Source organism: Garra rufa, chromosome 4 (genome assembly GCF_049309525.1).
Source record: "Garra rufa chromosome 4, GarRuf1.0, whole genome shotgun sequence".
Classification (NCBI taxonomy): domain Eukaryota; kingdom Metazoa; phylum Chordata; class Actinopteri; order Cypriniformes; family Cyprinidae; genus Garra; species Garra rufa.
Genome location: NC_133364.1, coordinates 6,985,673 through 7,004,028, shown reverse-complemented (window position 1 = coordinate 7,004,028; position 18,356 = coordinate 6,985,673). Strand labels below are relative to the sequence as shown.

The following is an 18,356-nucleotide window of genomic DNA, read 5'->3' as shown; positions in this document are numbered from 1 at the left end:
TATTCAGCTCAAGTCAATGTTCCATGTTCATTCAGTTCAGTTTAAAAACAGTATCAGTATTGACAAATTAGTATCATTATTCAGCTTGATTTAGTTTGATTCATTTTGTTCTCACCTGATAGTGTCAGTGCAGTTGATACTGAATATTAATTGACTTTTAAACCCCAAATGAGCAAGTCAAGTCATAGAAACTCAGTCATCCAGGTTTGGAACAACATAAGGGTGAGTAAATAATAACAGAACTGTATGATATTTGTGTGAATTGTGCCTTTAAGCCACACTTAAGAACAAATGTCATTGCGCTTTAACATATCAAACCAAAATCCTCACAAAATGTAGTAGATTTTTTTAAAAAGACAAAAATGATTGACACTTCATGTCTTTGCAATATTCATAATTAACATGATGAACTACATCTGTGTGATTTGGAGGAGAAATGACTTTAAACATCCACTAAAAATCACCAGAAGGCCATTGCAAAAATGCCTCAGAAAATTGAATTGCCTGTTTTATTTGAGCTCATGTGTCCCTTGCTTTGTTACCTAATGCATGCAGTGAATAAAAAGAAAGCCTTGTTTAAATGGTCAAATAAGGTCACTGTATCCTATAATCACTGTTATTTTCACAATATTGACTGCTCTGATACGGACATGTAAACAAACCGCTAGCATTTGTTAGCCTCATTTGCTTGTCCTTTCACCTCATTTAACTCTTCTTCAGCAGTGATTGTTCAAGATCACTTCGTCTCAGGCTTTGCTCTTAAGAACACACCGCAAGAGGATTATATGCTAATTAACCATCGCCCAGAGCTATTTTCTTCCTGTGGGCTCTGGCAAACGAATGTATTTATAGGTCACTGAAGGTTGTTTAGTCCTATGTGCCTTCCCATGGTTCCTCGGGTTCTGAAGAGACCATCAATGTTTGATTAGAAACACACACTGATCATCTCATGATTCAGGGTTGGGAAAGGTTATTGGGTTTTTTTCTGGTAATCTGTGATTGAAATGTTTAACATACAAAGAGCGATATGAAACCCTACAGATGACCATATTCACATGGATTCCCAAAAGGACGTAATCAGCAGGAAGATTAAAAAAAAAACTTTATTCAGACAAATCTCACACAGACTGCCCTTGCAGCGAAAAGAGGAGGATGTTGTAGGCCAGATAAACAACGCTCCTTCAAGTATCAGCACGAAAAGAAATTTCAAGAAACATTGCCATTATGGAAAAAAGTCTCTCTTAAAAAAAAAAAATACAAACAGTGGGTTATGGGTACAGCCAAAACAAACTACTTCACTAAACAACGACCATCAAGCAAACGAGTCTTTCTTTACTAAAATAGGGATTTGTCTTGCAATTTTCTTAATTTTTTGACATACCGGAGATCATTTTCATGTCTGAATATTATTAAGAAGCATGTAGTCCTTAAATAGAGTTTGGTGTGTTTTGGCACAGTTTTATTTCAGCATAAAAGAGTCGTTGTCCTTGGGTTTCAGCAATGGCCATTGGTCCATTATAAGGTCGGTTGTAATGGTTTAAAGCAGCAAGAATCCTACACAGTATGCATGACACCAGCAGGTCTTTTCAAGACAGCGTAAAATACATGGGAATGTTTCAGCCAATGTCATCCAAGAAGTCAAAATCATTTAGGGATCCTCATGTTCCAGTGTAATAATGTGTGTTACAGGAAAGGCAATGCATTTAGACAACTGTGTGGGCCGATTCCCAGCAGCATCCTTGGAAAATGGAGTTCCTGTGTTTATCCTGTTTTTCCACAGAGGGCCATACTGAAGTGGGACGTAATCAGAGATAGAAAAAGGTGTGTTGTATCCTTGGTGGTCTGCGGTTCTGTTTCGAATCTGAGCCTCACATCCAAGTATCATCAGCCACTAAAAAGCGAAAACTTTTGCTTGTTTAAAAGTGCCTTTTTCCAACAACCCGTGAAGCATTAAAAAGCAATAAAGCATTTTTTTATACTGATCTTTTTATAGCCACATTAAAATACGATTTCATGCTAATAAAGCTTTATGTTCGGACCTTGGAGGACGAAGTCTTGGCACTTCACCATATAGTAATGGGTTTGGACCTCATCCTGGCTTATCCTGCTGATTTTAAATGCTAGTACAGAAGCAAATATGATATGTAGGTGATAAATTTTGGATTCCTGTGGGCTCTGTTTAGTCCAGTCAGAGGTGACCTGGGTCATGCGTCACAAAGATAAGCCCGAACAAAAGCTGAGCCGCAGCTGCCTGGCCTTTTAAAATGCTCTTCAAATGACCGTCTGATATGCTTTGCTGAGAAACGTGTTGCCTTGGGTATATTATATTTTTTGTGCAGGACTACAAAACATGTTCATTTGTTAAAGGGGCTGACACAAAGTCATTGCATATTGCAAACCTTACTGAACCTTAGTGTCTCATGACTACCGACTGAGCGAGTCTCTTTATATAAATGTACAGCGGGAAAACACAGCAGGCCTTTTTTTAGCCGCAGCGCACCGGCGAAATGCTTATCTCCTAAGATGAGTCTGACAAGAGGGAAACCCTCTTAAGGGGGAGATTACGTGTTCAAATCCCAGCTCTGCACGTATGTACATCGTCTTAAGGCAGCTTTACCCCTGTGTAAGACTACAGTGTCATTAGCAACGCTCCATTTTGTTTACGTGCTGCTCTTATGCGTGCTGGCTTCGCTCTTTAAGGTGGTCAAGTCGCTACTGATCATAGCAGGTGATCGAAAAGAGGCTAAATGTGCAGTAAGCTTATTTCTGGTGGGTGGGTGGGGCTTTAGTGAAGGGCGTGGTTAATGGGAGGAGTCTTTGCTCCTCCATTTGCTGAGGAGCTTCTTCAGGGCTACTGAGCTATACAATATCATTCGATCCTTAAAAGTTAATACTTGGATGCTTTCGTCCCCACTTTATGTCAGAATGCGCTTTCTATAATGATGTTAAAAACAGCATAAACACTTTCAGAAGGCCGTCTAGAATCAAAATACTGCCCAGATTGAATTTGTGGAACACTAAACCGTCACTTTTTGGTCCGTATGTTCTGCTAGGATTGACTCTGCACAAGTCTCTGTGTCTATAAACCACTAATAGGAGTGCTTAGAAAAATATATATTTCTTAGGTATTTCATGCAGTTTCGATACACATATACTGTATGTTTACACATTTCCATACAAAATACGACAACATCCCAACTGTGATTTTTTTTCCCAGACACGAAGAGGATATACTGGCAGCCTGTTTCAGTTGAAAAACTGGTTTTCATGAACAATACTGAAGTTAATATGATATTGAGTGATCTGTGTTTTCCATTGCAACTGTTCCCAAGGTCCAGGTCTAGTGGAGTGACGTGTCCTCTGACTCTGATACGTGAGCAAGGCACAATTCAGCATGCAATGCTCCTGTAGCTTAGTGGCATTGCATGTTAGCGTAAGTCTTTTTTTTTTAAGATTTTCTTTTGCAAACAACTTAAATAAATTACAAGTATATTTATACATTATACATAGACATGTATAAACTATATGCATTCCATATAACTTAAATAATAATTTATATATTTACAGCCCCCCCAGGGAACATAAGAAAGACAGTGGCTGCAGTGTTTTTCACGTCCTGCGATGTTTGCGTGAGAGCGCGCAGACGCACGAGGTGTTTATCCGTATCCAGCGCCATCCCACTGATGTTTCATATTGAGTGAGAGCACGCACGAAAGTCTGTGAGGTTTTGCACTGAGAGTTCCAGTGCTTCCCGTCAATACCTCGACAGCTGCCCTTTTGGGACTTGCCGGTGTCACATTCCGTCTCGTAAAAGTACTGATTGATATTTGTTCGTCCCGAATTAAAGGTATCCAAAATCGTGACCACTCGTCCATGAACGTCCACAGCCGTTTTCCTGTTCGTAACCCACTGGCTGATGCTGTCGCACACCGAAAACTCGCCCCTGTAGCTCTTGTGCTCTGTGTTGCGCTTCTGCCGCGTCTTGTTGGTGCCGCTGCCATCCTGGTTGCTGACGAAGTCGTTCATGAGGTAGAGCGGTGGTGGCTGCAGTGGAGGTCGGTCGCTGAGGAGCACACGAGGCGAGTTGTAACGTTTGTGCTGACGCAGAAGCTCCGCCGAGATGTCCGTCACTGGCAAATCACTGACTTTCTCCTTATAGTCGGTCACTGCCGGCGTGTTTAAGGTGGAGGAAGGAAGTGCGTCATCCTGCTTCTGTCGGCTGCGGCTGATGTCGGCCTGCAGGAGCTTTATGATGAGCGTGTTGATGGGGTCCTGCGTGGGCCGCTGCTTGTCCATCGTAGAGGCTGAGATACCATAGAGGTACGCGAGGAACATCACGTACAGCAAGATGGACATCACTAGATTCACCTGTAAGATCTGTGGAGAAACAGAAGACGGTTTCATAAGTACGGTAGCAAACAAAAACAATCGACTTTTGTTAGTTTTGGCTCTGCGACAGCACTGAATTCTCATGAAGCTCACTGTTGCATGTTAACATGTAGTGGCACTTCTCCAGCGCATCTGCATGGCATCTAGGCACACAGCTAATGGGTGTGCGGTAATAGATGGCCTGCAGTGACATGCACACAAACATGTTTGGATGGCCTCCCTTTTTGGCATATTTATTTGAGCGCCTGGCGCATCCATTTGGCACGGTATACATTCCGTTTCATGACTAAACGCAATAGCATGAAACAGAAACCACAAAGTGCAAAACTGTGTATAGGCAGAGTCTGTTAAAGCAATGGAGCGTGCACCATATCACAATGGTGTAAAACATTAGAGGTTATTTAAACTGGATTCAAGCTCAACTAAAAATGAAAAGAATCACTTATTCACCCATATAACTTTTATTTCTGTACTCGTTTTATTTTCCATGCAATTATTATTAATAGGAACTAGAGCTTTTCAAGAACCACTTAAAAAATACGGCGTACAAGTCAACTTTTATAAGACACTTATGGAACTTAACAGTTCTTTTGCAACTTTTTGAAGGACTTAATTGTAAAAGCATACATTCCTCGATTTCTCCAGTAACAGTTTACAATAAGCTTTAATTAGTTAACTACAGTACATTAGTTAACACGATCTAACAATGAAAAATACTTCTAATTAATGTATTAATCCTAATTAATGGTAATTTCAACATTCAATTCAATTTGTATAGCCCTTTTCTCAATACAAATCATTGCAAAGCAGCTTTAATGAAAATTTAAGTTTTGACAATATATTTAGTTGTAGTTTATCAGTGTCTGTTAATACTATTTAATGGACATGAGCTAAAAAATGTATTAACAAAGATTATTAAATGCTCTAACAAATGTATTGCTCATTGTTAGTTAATATTACTTAATGCTTATAGGACCACGTTGCACTAAAAAATGGTCACTTAAAAATGGTAACATCTGAATTACCTGGTTTTGTTCAAGTCAAAAACAATATTTAATATCAATGAATCAACCTAAATATATTAATTTATACCAACAAAACTAAACTACATTTGTTGGGTTAAATAAGGTAAAAATCGCTCGTTAAGATAACAATTACAGGTTACAACTTTTTTTGTTGTCTCACAAAAAAAGGCATTTTTAAATTTTGGGTGAACTACTGTATTCCTTTAACACACTATTGCCTTTTTCATGTTGCATCAAGTAAAAAGGTCAGTCCTCTGGGAGCCATCTGTGATATTTAGTGCAGATTCTTATGCTAAATAAGGTAAGAGTTGTGTCCCACCATAAGCTTGTGTGGTTATTTTAATACTAACAATTACAGTTAACAGCCTTTCAATTTTCTTTTCAACAGCATGCAAGCGGCACTTGGCAATTATCAAATGCGTCACTTCCCTGGTATGACAAGGCTACTGATTCTCTTAACTCATTTATAAAGCTAAGCATCAGTAAAAGCATCATTCCTCAGTTTTACCTAAATAACCAGACAATGACTTGTTGCTTTCAGGTTTACTTTCAGCTCAACATCTCCATTGTGCATTCTGGGATCACCTGAAATCAAATTGATTTAACGAGAGAATGCGAGCCACGGCGGCCGCTGCAAAACATCTTAGCATCAAACTCGGAACGGTCAAATCGTAAGTGATACTAAACTACAGGCTCCAGTGCAAAGTGCAGGAACTGCAGACTAATGATGACACTGAAGCACAAAGACAAACGTGTTGCAGACAGTCAAGGGTTACAGCTGCTACATCAAAAGACCAATTGGCATCAGTGTCTGATGAAAATAAATATCCAGTGTCCTTCCTGATCTTTACGCTGCCCCGGGTGCATCTATATCTTTTCAGAACCACATGTCTAGCCTTCGAAGAACTGCAGGGTTTGGGAGGTCTTGGCATGGTGGGCGATAATGTCATGGGATGCTTGGGTTGTTACATAAACGATTGGTTTTAAATTAGACTTTGGTGACGAAAACGTATACAAAAGACCTCTTGTTGTTCTGTAGGAATGTTTGATCTTTCAGAGTTCAGCGTAGTTCATCTGGATTTTACGGAAAATTATCTAATTCGTCATTGATGTCACAAGTTTGCAGCCAATTGTTTGCGTATACTTTCAACACTGACCTTTGTTGTTTGGTAGATTGAAATCTTAGTGTGAGGGAGTGTGAATCACTCAGAGGAGACTGTTAATCACTCCGTCCTCATTATCGGTCTATAAGCATCGCTAATTTCGCTTTTTGGCAGGGGTGATGCCTGCAATTACACGTCGGCGCTTCAAAAGAGGGACGGCATGACAAAGTCACCTTACAGGCAGTGGCGTAGAAAATGACTCGGTTTTATTGCCTTTACAGATTCATTTTTCTGCCTGTGCAGTTGCTGAGTTCACAACAACCACAAGTTGTGACTGAGTAATTATATATAATCTGTAGTAAAGTATTTAGCAAGGCATTCAGCTTAATTCCAAAATGTGCTAATAAGTTAAATTTGATAAACCAAATTGAATTTACTGTACATTTTCAGGACATTTAACAAGACACAAAGGGATCAAATTTTCACTAAATTCTCAGCAGTAAATATGTTAAGAATCAAACTAAGGCCAAAGAATACAAAACCCTGCAATTAAATGTTTTATGAGTATTTGCTCAACATAAAATACACTTTATTTTACCATAAAAGCCTCTTAAAAATGTAGACAGGCCTGTGACTTCAGGAGAGTTTTTTCTTTTAAATTAACCCTCAAAAAAACATGGTAATCATAGTGAAACAAGGTTTGTGACTTGCTATGTGAAAAAATTATGATTCAAAAAGCTTACATGGTCCTGGAAAAAAGCAAAGCAAAGAAAGCAGATTTCATCGTGAAAACATTCAGTTGTCCGCCCCCCCAAAAAAAATCATATCAAAATCAATATCAACCTCAAATTGATGGAATGCATATATATATATATATATATATATATATATATATATATATATATATATATATAATTTAAAATTAGTATTTAGCATTTTTCATCATTATTTTTCATCACTCTTTTATAACAATTCCACAAATACAATTTAATACAAACAAATCCGCTAAAATACTAAATATTAAAAACATTATCAAACAAAATCCTAGTATTTATTTTATTTAAAAATAAAATAGTAAAACAATAAATAAAAATAAATACAATTCAGTCATTTTTGACCACCACATGAGCAGCACCATCGAGTTTTAAAAAGCATGCAAATGTTCAACTGTTGCCTGAAACCAAAAATTTGCTGTGCTTGTACTGAAGCAAGAGTTACGTGACTATCCTAGACAGCTTGTGAGAATGTATATGTATTGATTACGATTTTGTTGTAATGTTTATATGCATTTGCAGTGAACTAATTCAAATTGTGCAACATTCCCATGTGCACTTTAATTAAGAACAGCAACACACTGATTCGAAATGCTTTGTCTTTGTCGATACCAATTGTGTCTCATACCCCATAAAATGCGTAGCCTCTGGGGAGAGTGAACAAAAGCACAAGATACTGGAATGAACGTCAATTACTCTCCCCATTTGGGCTCATTCAGGTGAACACGGGGTGGAAATTTACTTGGAGCTCCAGACCAGGGTTGAACAGATAATCTTTTTCATCCTCTTAAGTGCGATCAAATGCTCGGCTATGTTTGTATACGTCTAGTAAGCTTTTAAAAGGGCTCTTCTTCATTAAGCTGCAAAAATTGCCTATAATGAGCAACTCGGTCATGTTAAAGTCAGCTTGTTTCTCTCGAAGCGTAATTTATAGCACAACAAATGATGCTATAGAAGCACATGCACTTGAATCTGTTTCGCCCATGTTTGAATAGATAATCCTTCACATCCTCTTAACTGCTCTCAAATGCTTATCTGTGTTTCTTCATGTGCTGCAAACATTGTCGGAGACCTTCTAGGAAGCACAGCTAATGCGATCCCTCGCTAAACTAACAAGAGTTTAGGGTTTGATCCGTGCAGAGGGCCTTTCCTCCTAAACTTGCGTTATATAGCAAGAAGCTGCCATATTTCTTTATGTGCCTTGCTCTGTCATTCTGTCATGTTGCATATATGCAGGAAGTTCACGTCTCACAGGAGCACAGATGTGCATTTATGTCTCTTCCTGGATGAACAGCAGCTTAAACGTTTGTCTTCGGGAAGGTGCCAAAAAAAAGAGGTTTGGTAAGAGGGGAATATGAATGCAGAAAAGCCTGAGACACTGACCAAAGCTATGCTTTACCATTTCTATCTAAAAAGTACATATATGGAACTGTTCACACTTTCATTCAATGTAAATCTGCACGCTAGCTGTACATGAGGCATTCGGCTTTAGTTATTTCACTACTACAAATTCATGCTGCTTTTCTTTCCAGTGAAACAAAAAAGGAGAATTTTAAAGAATCTTGTTGCAGCTGTTTACAGCATACAACGATGGCTACAAAAAAAAAAAAAAAAAACATAAAGTCAATAAAATCAGCAAAGAAGAAGAACTTATGTCTTGCATATTATATTTCAAGTCTTCTGATGTCTTACATAAGCAATGTGTGAAGAACATACCAAAACTGAAGCTGTTAACAAAAACAAATACCCCAATCCCCATTTATACTCATGAGAAAGAGAATTAGGAGCTGCAGCAGATAGAAAGTTCTCAAATTAAATTTGTTAATAAAAATAAATATTAAATATCATGTTACTCATATTGTGAGTAATAGAATACTTCAGAAGACTTTCAGACTGGTTAATGGTGCTTTATATACATAAATACAATATTTTCCTTTAAAATACAATTAAAAACAGAGAAAGATGTTTATATATAATGTTTAATTCAATTTTTCATAAAAAATTAAGTAATATGTCAACATATTTCAGGCTGTTGTCTACAGTAAGTCATTTTGTTGGACATATGGTTATGATTAATGCACAATAACATAATTTTCTGTTAAAATAATATTTATATTGTTACAAAGTTCCAAAGGGTATTTAAAGGGGGGTTTCAACATTGTTCATTTATAAACAGATGAAATAACAAAGCAAAAGTCAGACTCACTAAAGTGCCCAAACTCACTGTGGGACTCACTAAATCTCTTAATACAATTAAAGTAAAAATTTAAATAAATCAAGAGGCCTCAATGCAGTTCATGCTCAAAACAAAATGTAGGCTAAGCTATTCAATTTTTGCATTTGGTAACATTCTTGGTTAAAAACGCTGTCTGCTACAGGCCGACCAGCGGGATAAATGACTCCCTACACAAAATCTTAAGTCTGACCCAAATTGAGCATGGCATGAAAGCAGGGGATGATTCTAAGTGGTGAATGATTTCGACCATTTCCCCTGGTGGCAGTTCCACTCCCAACCTCCTAGCCAAACCACACTAGACTGTTTTAAGTGCCTGGAATGACACTGTTCATGTGATTGGCCTAGTCAGCTGATAGGGTAGTTAATAGACTCTAGGTTGCTTTCTTAGGAATGCCCAAATTTGTTGACGCTCTAATCCATTTAAACTAGGTCGGAGAAGGAAAAAGCTGTCTGCGCACTTCCAAGACAAGATGAGACTTTTAAAGTTCAAAACACAAAAATCATAATAATTAGCTACGGCACAAGCTCAACCATTCAACTGTTTTCCATTCTTGCTAAGATTTAATTGTTGTGCAGTGCAGAAGCTATTTAAGCAGCACGTACGTCACATCTACATGACTCTGGGCTCTAAAAAATTATGCAACAAACAACAAATATAGCATATTTAAGGTTATCACATGTATGTTGGGTTGTGACAGATTCAGAAATTGCTCTAGGAGTGGACTGATCTTCAGCAGATCAGAAGGATATTGTTTTTAAATCACCCTGGGTCCTTTTTACTCGGGTACTGCTCCTTCTCAGCCAAAATTGATTCAGTGAAGGCGATAGATAACAACCCAACACTTTCTTTGACTAAATGCTTTGTGTTTCATCCCAAAACACAAGTGAGCGTTGTTTAGGAGCTCACAAGTCTGTTGCCTCAGAAGTAAATTACCTCAGAAACTGCATCAAGGAATTCCATTCATTTACACACAAGTGACTCTCGCACACACTGTCCTCTGCAATCAGTTTGATCTGTACGAAAAGGAATTACTTTTTATATAACCTGAGTCTTGTGATATCAGTGCAGAAAAGCTATACTGGTAGCCTTTTCACTTTTGATTGGAAAAGGTTTTGGCTATCAAGCCAATATTTTACAATGACATAATATTAAAAAGCATAAAACAGCATCCTCAGTGAACTCTTATTTCAGGACACGGCAGCATTAGGCGTTAAAATCTGGTCCTTGATCTCCTTTAACTGGTTTAGGCCACTCAATGCACAGCTCTCCATTTGCCTCAGGATTAATCCTCATAAACACTTGTGGTTTCCTTAATTTTAGAAACGCCAACCAAAAGTTCATGAGGTCTGAATAAAAATGTCCTTTGTTAGTTTGACTATGCAGTATCCACAGCAAATCTGTTTTTCCTTTCCGCACCAGCTGTGGTATATAACGAATAAAAATCAATTGCATGCATATTTCATATTTTTTTTCAACTACACTTGAAGTTCAAACCTACAGAATAGCATGTTCATGTATGACAGGTGTTAATCTCTCACAGCACTGTGTCAGTGGCCTCGACATTGGTGCTTCTTCACCACCTACGCACATCATCTAAGACTGGCCAAGGAGGCTTACAACTCCTTGAGCTTTTAACTCCTAAAGGATTGGCCTGAGATTAGCAACAGCCTTCACACCAACCAATGCACCATTTAACACACCGTTCAGCCCGGCACGCTTAGATAACACAGATATTGGAGTTGCACGGTCCACATGCACTTGACTGATTTAGCATTCATTGACTAATCCACTCAATGGCCAGTTTACATTGACATATTTACACCAAAGAGGTGTTTCTTTTCTGGTGTATCCACTTAGACAGCCAAATAAATAATTATACACATGCTAAATTGACAATCTACAGCCAGTTTCCCATTCTTCTGGTTATTTTCTGTCAGACTAGGTTTGAAATCTTGAGAGGAGTGCCATTTGTCTCTCTACTGAATAGCAGGGACAATCAATCGAGCTAACAGATACTGATATACTTTGTGTACTTCAGTCACATGGAGTAGGGTTTAAGCTTTGGGAAGATACTGAATCAAAGAGTTTTCCATTCAGACGCATTATGAACTGTTTAGCTATTGTTTGAGATTGAAACATGTGCATGCATGCTGCCGGAGAAACAAAAATAGTACAATGAGGCGGAGAATACAATATAAAAAAGGTCAAAGCCACTTAAAAGTGGCTGTTCTCAATGCACACAACTGTCTGTCAGCAAAGCTGAAAGCATCATGCAAAATGGCATGCTATCTTCTGGTATCTATCAACAGGACATGACACTTTGACCGTACATATTTCTCGTGCGTTTCAGAAGAACTACCCAAGTTGATGGACTCAGGATGGCTCAGGAGGCAGCATGCCAGCAGAAGAAATCCACCAAGGATTTTCAAAGAAGAGCGCCTAAACCTTAATGCTGTCCAATTGCCTCCAGATGTTCCCCTAAAAGAGCAGAAGATAGACCCCCTGTCTGGATACTCTCCATCCCTGACCAGCACCCTGCATTAACTTCCATCTGGATTCATCTTCTGAATGGTTTTGAGATGTAAGACGCGAGCTGCGGTGTTTGAAAACCCATCAAGTGGTGGCATTCATTACAATCAAGCAAGCATACGCAGATGCACGCTGACTTCACCTATTACGTTCAGATAACAAACATTTCAGCTGTTATGATTTATTGGTAGGTATTTCTTGAGGGATTTTGAAGACTTTCAATACCAAGAGCTAGACAAGCTGTGTAAACTGTCAGCACAAAGTACGTACACATGCATTAGTTAACTCCAGTTCACATGTAGCATTCTTGTGAAGCAGGCTAGCTTAGAATGTCATGATTTCAGTGCCTCGTGACGGAGTTGTTCGCTGGGCGTTCAGTGTAGGGGACGCATTGCAGCTGTTTGGCAGCTTGTGTCAACACCTCCCTTCAACACACTTTATTCAGTCGGCATGTGTTTTTGGTAAGTTCTGATTATCGGCCAGCGCACTGAATGGTATATTCTGTTTCAAGTGTAAGTTAATATGACAAAATTGAAAAATATGTCAAATTTTGGCGGCAAATGCCTTCATTTTTGGCACTATTACAACAATTGCAATGCCAGTAAAGGGCTAAATTCCTTAGGATTTAAAGGTCCCATATTGTACACATTTCTGGAGGTTTATTTTAGTTGTTGATGTCCTTAAGAATATATATTTGCGGTATAAGTGCCAAAATCCATCTCAATATATTTTTACAGCTCCTTTTTAGGAGCTCTGTCAAAAACAGGTCGATTTTGGCCCATCTAATTAATATTCATGAGCCTCGCTTCTGATTGGACTGTTGGTTTCTGAGTGACGCACAGCCAGGCCAATCACAGGTAATAGAGAGCAATAGAGAGAGCCTAGCCTGCTGATACTCAACAGGATATTTCAGAATGATCATTAATGTTTTTTCTTTTTCAAACACCGAATGCAGTAAGCTACATAACTGTTGCTTCAGTAAAGCCCCTTTCACAATGCGCACTGATTCTGGAAAATTACGGGAACGAGCGCTGTGTGAACAAAAGCCAGAGCCATAAAGGCAGTGTTATAGTGATGATGCACGTTACCCTGCGACTCTTCACGACAAAAAAATACGTGCAAAGTGGAATGAAGCGGCGATCGGGCAGAGCCAGCTCCTCACTATCAGCGCTGAAGCACAGTTTGTTCAGGTTAGTTTCAGTTTCGTGAAACGTACGCGTCGCATTACATCTCACATCCAAACGTCACATGTCTTTATGGTTTGTGTGTAAAGCACGCACAGATTCCGGAAAACAACTGTGAATGAACCAAATTAAACAATTCCGGAACAAATCGTGGGACACATTATCCGTGTATTTACCGGAATGGCTGTGTGAAAGAGGCTGAAGTTGACGTGCCACTGGTCTCTTATATTCACGTTGTTCTGAAGCCTGTGTAATGATCGTAGCTTGACATCTATCGACTGAACAGGGTTTTCTTCACTTGTTTTCGTGTTGTTGTTGCTCAATATTGGAATGGATGCGTTGTTGTCTGGGTTTGACAAAAGGAGGGTGGGACGGTGGTTGGCGCTCGGGGCGGTGACTTGAGTAGATCGGACGTCACATCGTTACGGAAGTCACAGCGGCTCGTGAAAATGAACAGCTACTTTAAGCAGGCTGTGTGCAGTTTACTGTGGATTGACTGTTTTGAAACTCATATGGTAGTTACATAGCCCCTAGACCTCAGTTATCATGAAAAAAGCCAGGAAATTTCGATTTTGACAATATGGGACCTTTAAGACTTTTATAGTTATAGTTTTCATCTTGACCTCATAAACAGCATCCCAGGTGACAGAGTTAGGTTTTAAAAACATTGGAACATTGTTTTGAAACGTTTCTAAGAATTCCAAGAATGTCTAGTTTTCTTGTTGGAATTAGAACATTATTTAAAGGTTCCTAAAACGTTACTTACAGAATTCTACTCACTTTTTCACTCAAAATAAAATGGTATTTGAACTTTTTTTTAGTTTTACGTTATAACGTTTAAGATTGTAAAAATTATAAATTTTCTTGATGAGATTAGAACATTATTGAAACGTTCCTAAAACACTATCCAAAATGTTATTTGAATGTTTATTTTTAATATTCTTAGAACGTTTTCTCTCAAAATTCATCAAGTATAAATAACATCATAAGGAAATCCCTGAGAATTGTTATGAGTGTTTTCTCTCAACATAATAAGAACATATATCAAATATTAATAAAGGTATAAAAATGACATAAACATTACTTTGAGAACATTATATAACTTTTCAAAAAATATTAATAAAAGTTGTGTGAATGTTCCCTGTTAGCTGGGATTTAAAAGAAACTTAAACTAATAGATTTTGTTCATACAAATGTAAGTTCTGAACATCAGCCAGTGAACAGTATTTACATGCTACTTTTACTAACATGCTAATAAGTCTAAGTGAATAAGATAAAACCGAACAAATGTGCATATTAAATTTTGACTGCCAATGCCTTTGTGTTTTTGGCACTTATAAAGCAATTACATTGAAGTCCACCGTTTATAGTCAAAGTCAAAATTACTTTCTCTGCAGCATTTTACGGAAGGATAATATAACTTTACCTCATTTTCTACCAACAAAAATGTGACTTCCGAATTTAATGCAATTAAAAGTACAAGAATATGAAAGTCAGGTGTCTTCATTAAAGCATGGTGCTATTAAAAAATAATTCAGACTATTAGCGTGAAGTCTGGAAGTCATTAGCGATTAGTCAGGGTTTTACAGAAAAATAAACACAGAACATGCTCTTCTTTTGACATGGCCCTGCCAAACACAACAGTTAGTGTAATTAACAGATCTTGGATTTTGTAACGTGATCATGTTGGTTGTTTTGATGTAATGCGATAGACGGCTGTTTGGCAGCTGACAGCAACACTTTGTCAAGGATACAAACTACAAAAGGTGTAGCTACTTGCCACTCAGCAGGGTTGATACATCTACCCCGGCTTCATGTTTAATGCATGTCAACTCATTGCACTTCCAGAACATATGTTAGAAGCCTTTTGGAGAAACTAAAGTATTTTGGGCATGCTCAGGCAAACTAATGACAAGACAAGAAAGGTTTTCATTCAAGTCCAAATATATTTTTAATAAAATTGGGTATTAAATGTCTTATTTTGTTCCTATTTAAAATTTTAATAACTCAAGTATAGTTTTCATCATGAAAGTAGCCAAAGAAGCTGATATGGTGTTACAAATCAAACACACACACAAATTAGCTCCTGACTACAATATCTATAATATTTTTGTGATGAGTGTGTGGTTTTAAAATGGAGACTGTTTAGACAGCAACCACAGCATATCAAACACCGTTATTCACAGCTAACAGGTCAGAAGACTGAACACTGTTAAAGTATCGTTCCAATATCATTTATAGAATGTTTGTTAAAAGTTATCTGCTCTTTAATAATATTCTAAAAATGAATGTTCAGATATTCAGAATGTTCAGAATATTCGGAATGTTCAGAGAACATTCAAAAGTAACATTCTGATAATGTTTGCAAAATGGAATGTTTTGAATGTTTGAACGTATTTTTGTTAGCTGGGTTGATATTAAATGTGCTGAACATTTCTGGCACAAATTGCTATTAATTGTCCTTAAATATCTAGTATTGTTTCATTTTATGATTTGTCTGAAGCAATATCTCTTGTTGGAATAAAGATGGAGGTGGTGCTTAGGAAAACTTCCCAAGATAATATGTATAGCCACATATTGAAATGCACAACCAAATTCTGGTGTAGCATTTGCTCTTCTAGCCACTTAGCAAACCGAAACAATCCAAGTAAAAGCACAAGTATGAAAGTATTAGAATACCCAGCATGCCGTGCTTCCGTGTTCCGTGTCACACAGTATCAGTGCTGTGCTGATAAGCTAAATGTGACAAAACAGAATGGAAACACTATCATCACTAGCTATAACCATATCTTTTGTTTTCTCTACAATTATCAATAGTGTGCAAAGTCAAGAGTTAGTACGAAAATAAAGAGTTAGTAAGAAGTGCTTCATTTCTTTCAACCTGGCCTTGATAAATGTTGTATTTCAGCCTGGCTGCCATCTGTCATTTCAACGATGGGTCTGTCAGTGAAGTGTACTGACAGCTTAGACTTTGTAACCTGCTACCATAACATGCTTTTTAAAATATGAAAACAGCCAGGACTCGTTTATCAAGATAAAAAGTATAATTTCATGCTCTATCTATCTGCATGATTTGGCGTACATAAAGTATTCTATAATGAGACGATCCATATATGGTCACCGCTGTGAATTTCCCACAGTTTAAACATAGTGACCAAAAAAAGAGACAGTCTTTGGGTATGAGTGACCCATGATAAAGCTGATGAGACCCCTTGATGGCCAGCCAACATTTTTTTGCCGTTCCCATTTTAAAGTGACAGATAGTTGCCCAGAAAAATAAGGATGCGCTGCAACTGGCCAAACATTTACCACTACAGTTTTCAGAGCCACCAAACTACTGTCGAGCCTGGAAGTGTTTCAAAGCCGCAATAATTGAGAAAATCACATAAGTGAATTGGTTATCCTGTTAGCTAGTGGACTAAAACACCTATTGTGTACAAGGTGTGCAACGTCACCAGGCCTAGTAAAGCCGGTATTCTGCAAATAGACATAATTGCTAAATGTCGAACATTTGATTAAGGGAATCTTACTCATTTTTATATATTGTGTTGTGTGTATTCACACACACACACACACACACACACACACACACACTTACTAAAGAAACCTACACTTCAGTTTTCACTCAAAAGAAATACTTTCTAAGTCATCAAAATAGCAGGAAAATCTGATTTTATGTGATTTATTCATCTCTAGAATGACTTTACTTTAGAGAAAACTCCTCAAATAGTGCAAAAGGTTCACCGCGGTCAAGTCCCATATTTCTTTTGACACATGTTCACCAGTAAATCTAAATTATTTGCATTAACCCTTTAGCCTCCCCATCAGTGGATGCCTCGTGTCAAATCCTTTATTTGACAGATGCTTGTTTCAGAAGCATGTCTGCACAAGACTTCCCTCGACACACAGCAGGGAAACATAAGCAGAAACACACGAAGACGGGCATATCAAAAACACAAGTGGGGGAAAAAAATACGCATGCAACTTCCAGTTGATGAACAGGAAGAGCAATAACTTCAACCCACTGAAAAACTTCAAGGGTTTCGGCAGCACTGGCATCTCTAGCACAGATTTATGTGGATTATCTATTTTAGGGATTGTCTGCCAATCTCAGCCAGCTCTCCGAGGAAAGACCCAAGAGCAAACTGTTTAGACAACATCTAAGTCTTGCATTTAAGTTTTCATGTTGTTAAAGTTGAGCAGATTTTCAAATTTTTGCATTTGAGCCTTTTATACACTCAAACATATTTCTATTTCTTGACAGACAAAGTTAAGATTGCATTTACAGTTACATAGACAGCTCTAGACATGTTAATTTATAGTTAGAAGAATTCGTATTAAAAACTCTTGGAATAGAAAAAGAGTTGTCTCGGCAATCTGTTGTTTTGTGCATGAATAGAAGAGCACTTTGAAAAGGAAGAAGTGAATTTGCCCGTACTGGTTTTCAATTCAGCCCGAGGCTGAGCAGGTCACATTCCTCCCAAATACACAAATGCGCAGAAAGTTCCTCAGATACGTTAACGCTAGTATTTCGCAGGAATATTCCAAATTACGCACTTGTTTTTGCCAGAAAACGCATTGTTTGCGAGCAAATCTTCGTTGTGTGAACTTTTTTCCAAGGTAAATTGCACAGAAAGTGTCCCGGAGAACAAGCGCAAATGCGCAACCGTGCCAAGAGCCCTCCGAATTCCCATCGAACGTTCCATGGAAGCAGTTCGAACAAAAAACTTTCTAAAGATACATACCGTAATAAAGGTAACCATAGCATCGGTGAGGAAATATTCAGCAGTGTCGACATGAAGGTGATGAGTTTATAACGAATCCTTTGAAAGTTTCCAGATAGAAAGCGCGCGGTGCGTGCTGAAAGTCTTACTGGCGTGTACAGCGCGCAGACCTCTCTCTCTCTCTTTCGCTCTCTCTCTCTCTCTCTCTCTCTCTCTCTCTCTCTCTCTCTCTCTTTATCGCAACAACCATAATCTTCTACTCTGCTGTGCACATCCAGCACGGACAGATGGCTTTTATAGGGTTGCTGTGCTTAGTCCAAAGTGATGCTGTTCTCCTTAGTCAATCATGCATTTGTAAGTCTAATAACTTTCATTTCATTGATAACATTAAC

General features: G+C 38.1%; 1 protein-coding gene across 1 annotated transcript; it reads right to left on the bottom strand.

Annotated features, from left to right (window-relative positions):
• Window positions 1–1,128: 1,128 nt before the first annotated feature.
• On the bottom strand, window positions 1,129–18,137 carry ntf3 (neurotrophin 3). The gene is made up of 2 exons (XM_073838261.1): window positions 17,986–18,137; window positions 1,129–4,377 (listed from the first exon to the last, which is right to left on the bottom strand). Exons 1-2 carry the CDS (start codon window positions 18,001–18,003, stop codon window positions 3,610–3,612), a joined length of 786 nt encoding a protein of 261 aa, XP_073694362.1. The 5' UTR covers window positions 18,004–18,137; the 3' UTR covers window positions 1,129–3,609.
• Window positions 18,138–18,356: the final 219 nt, after the last annotated feature.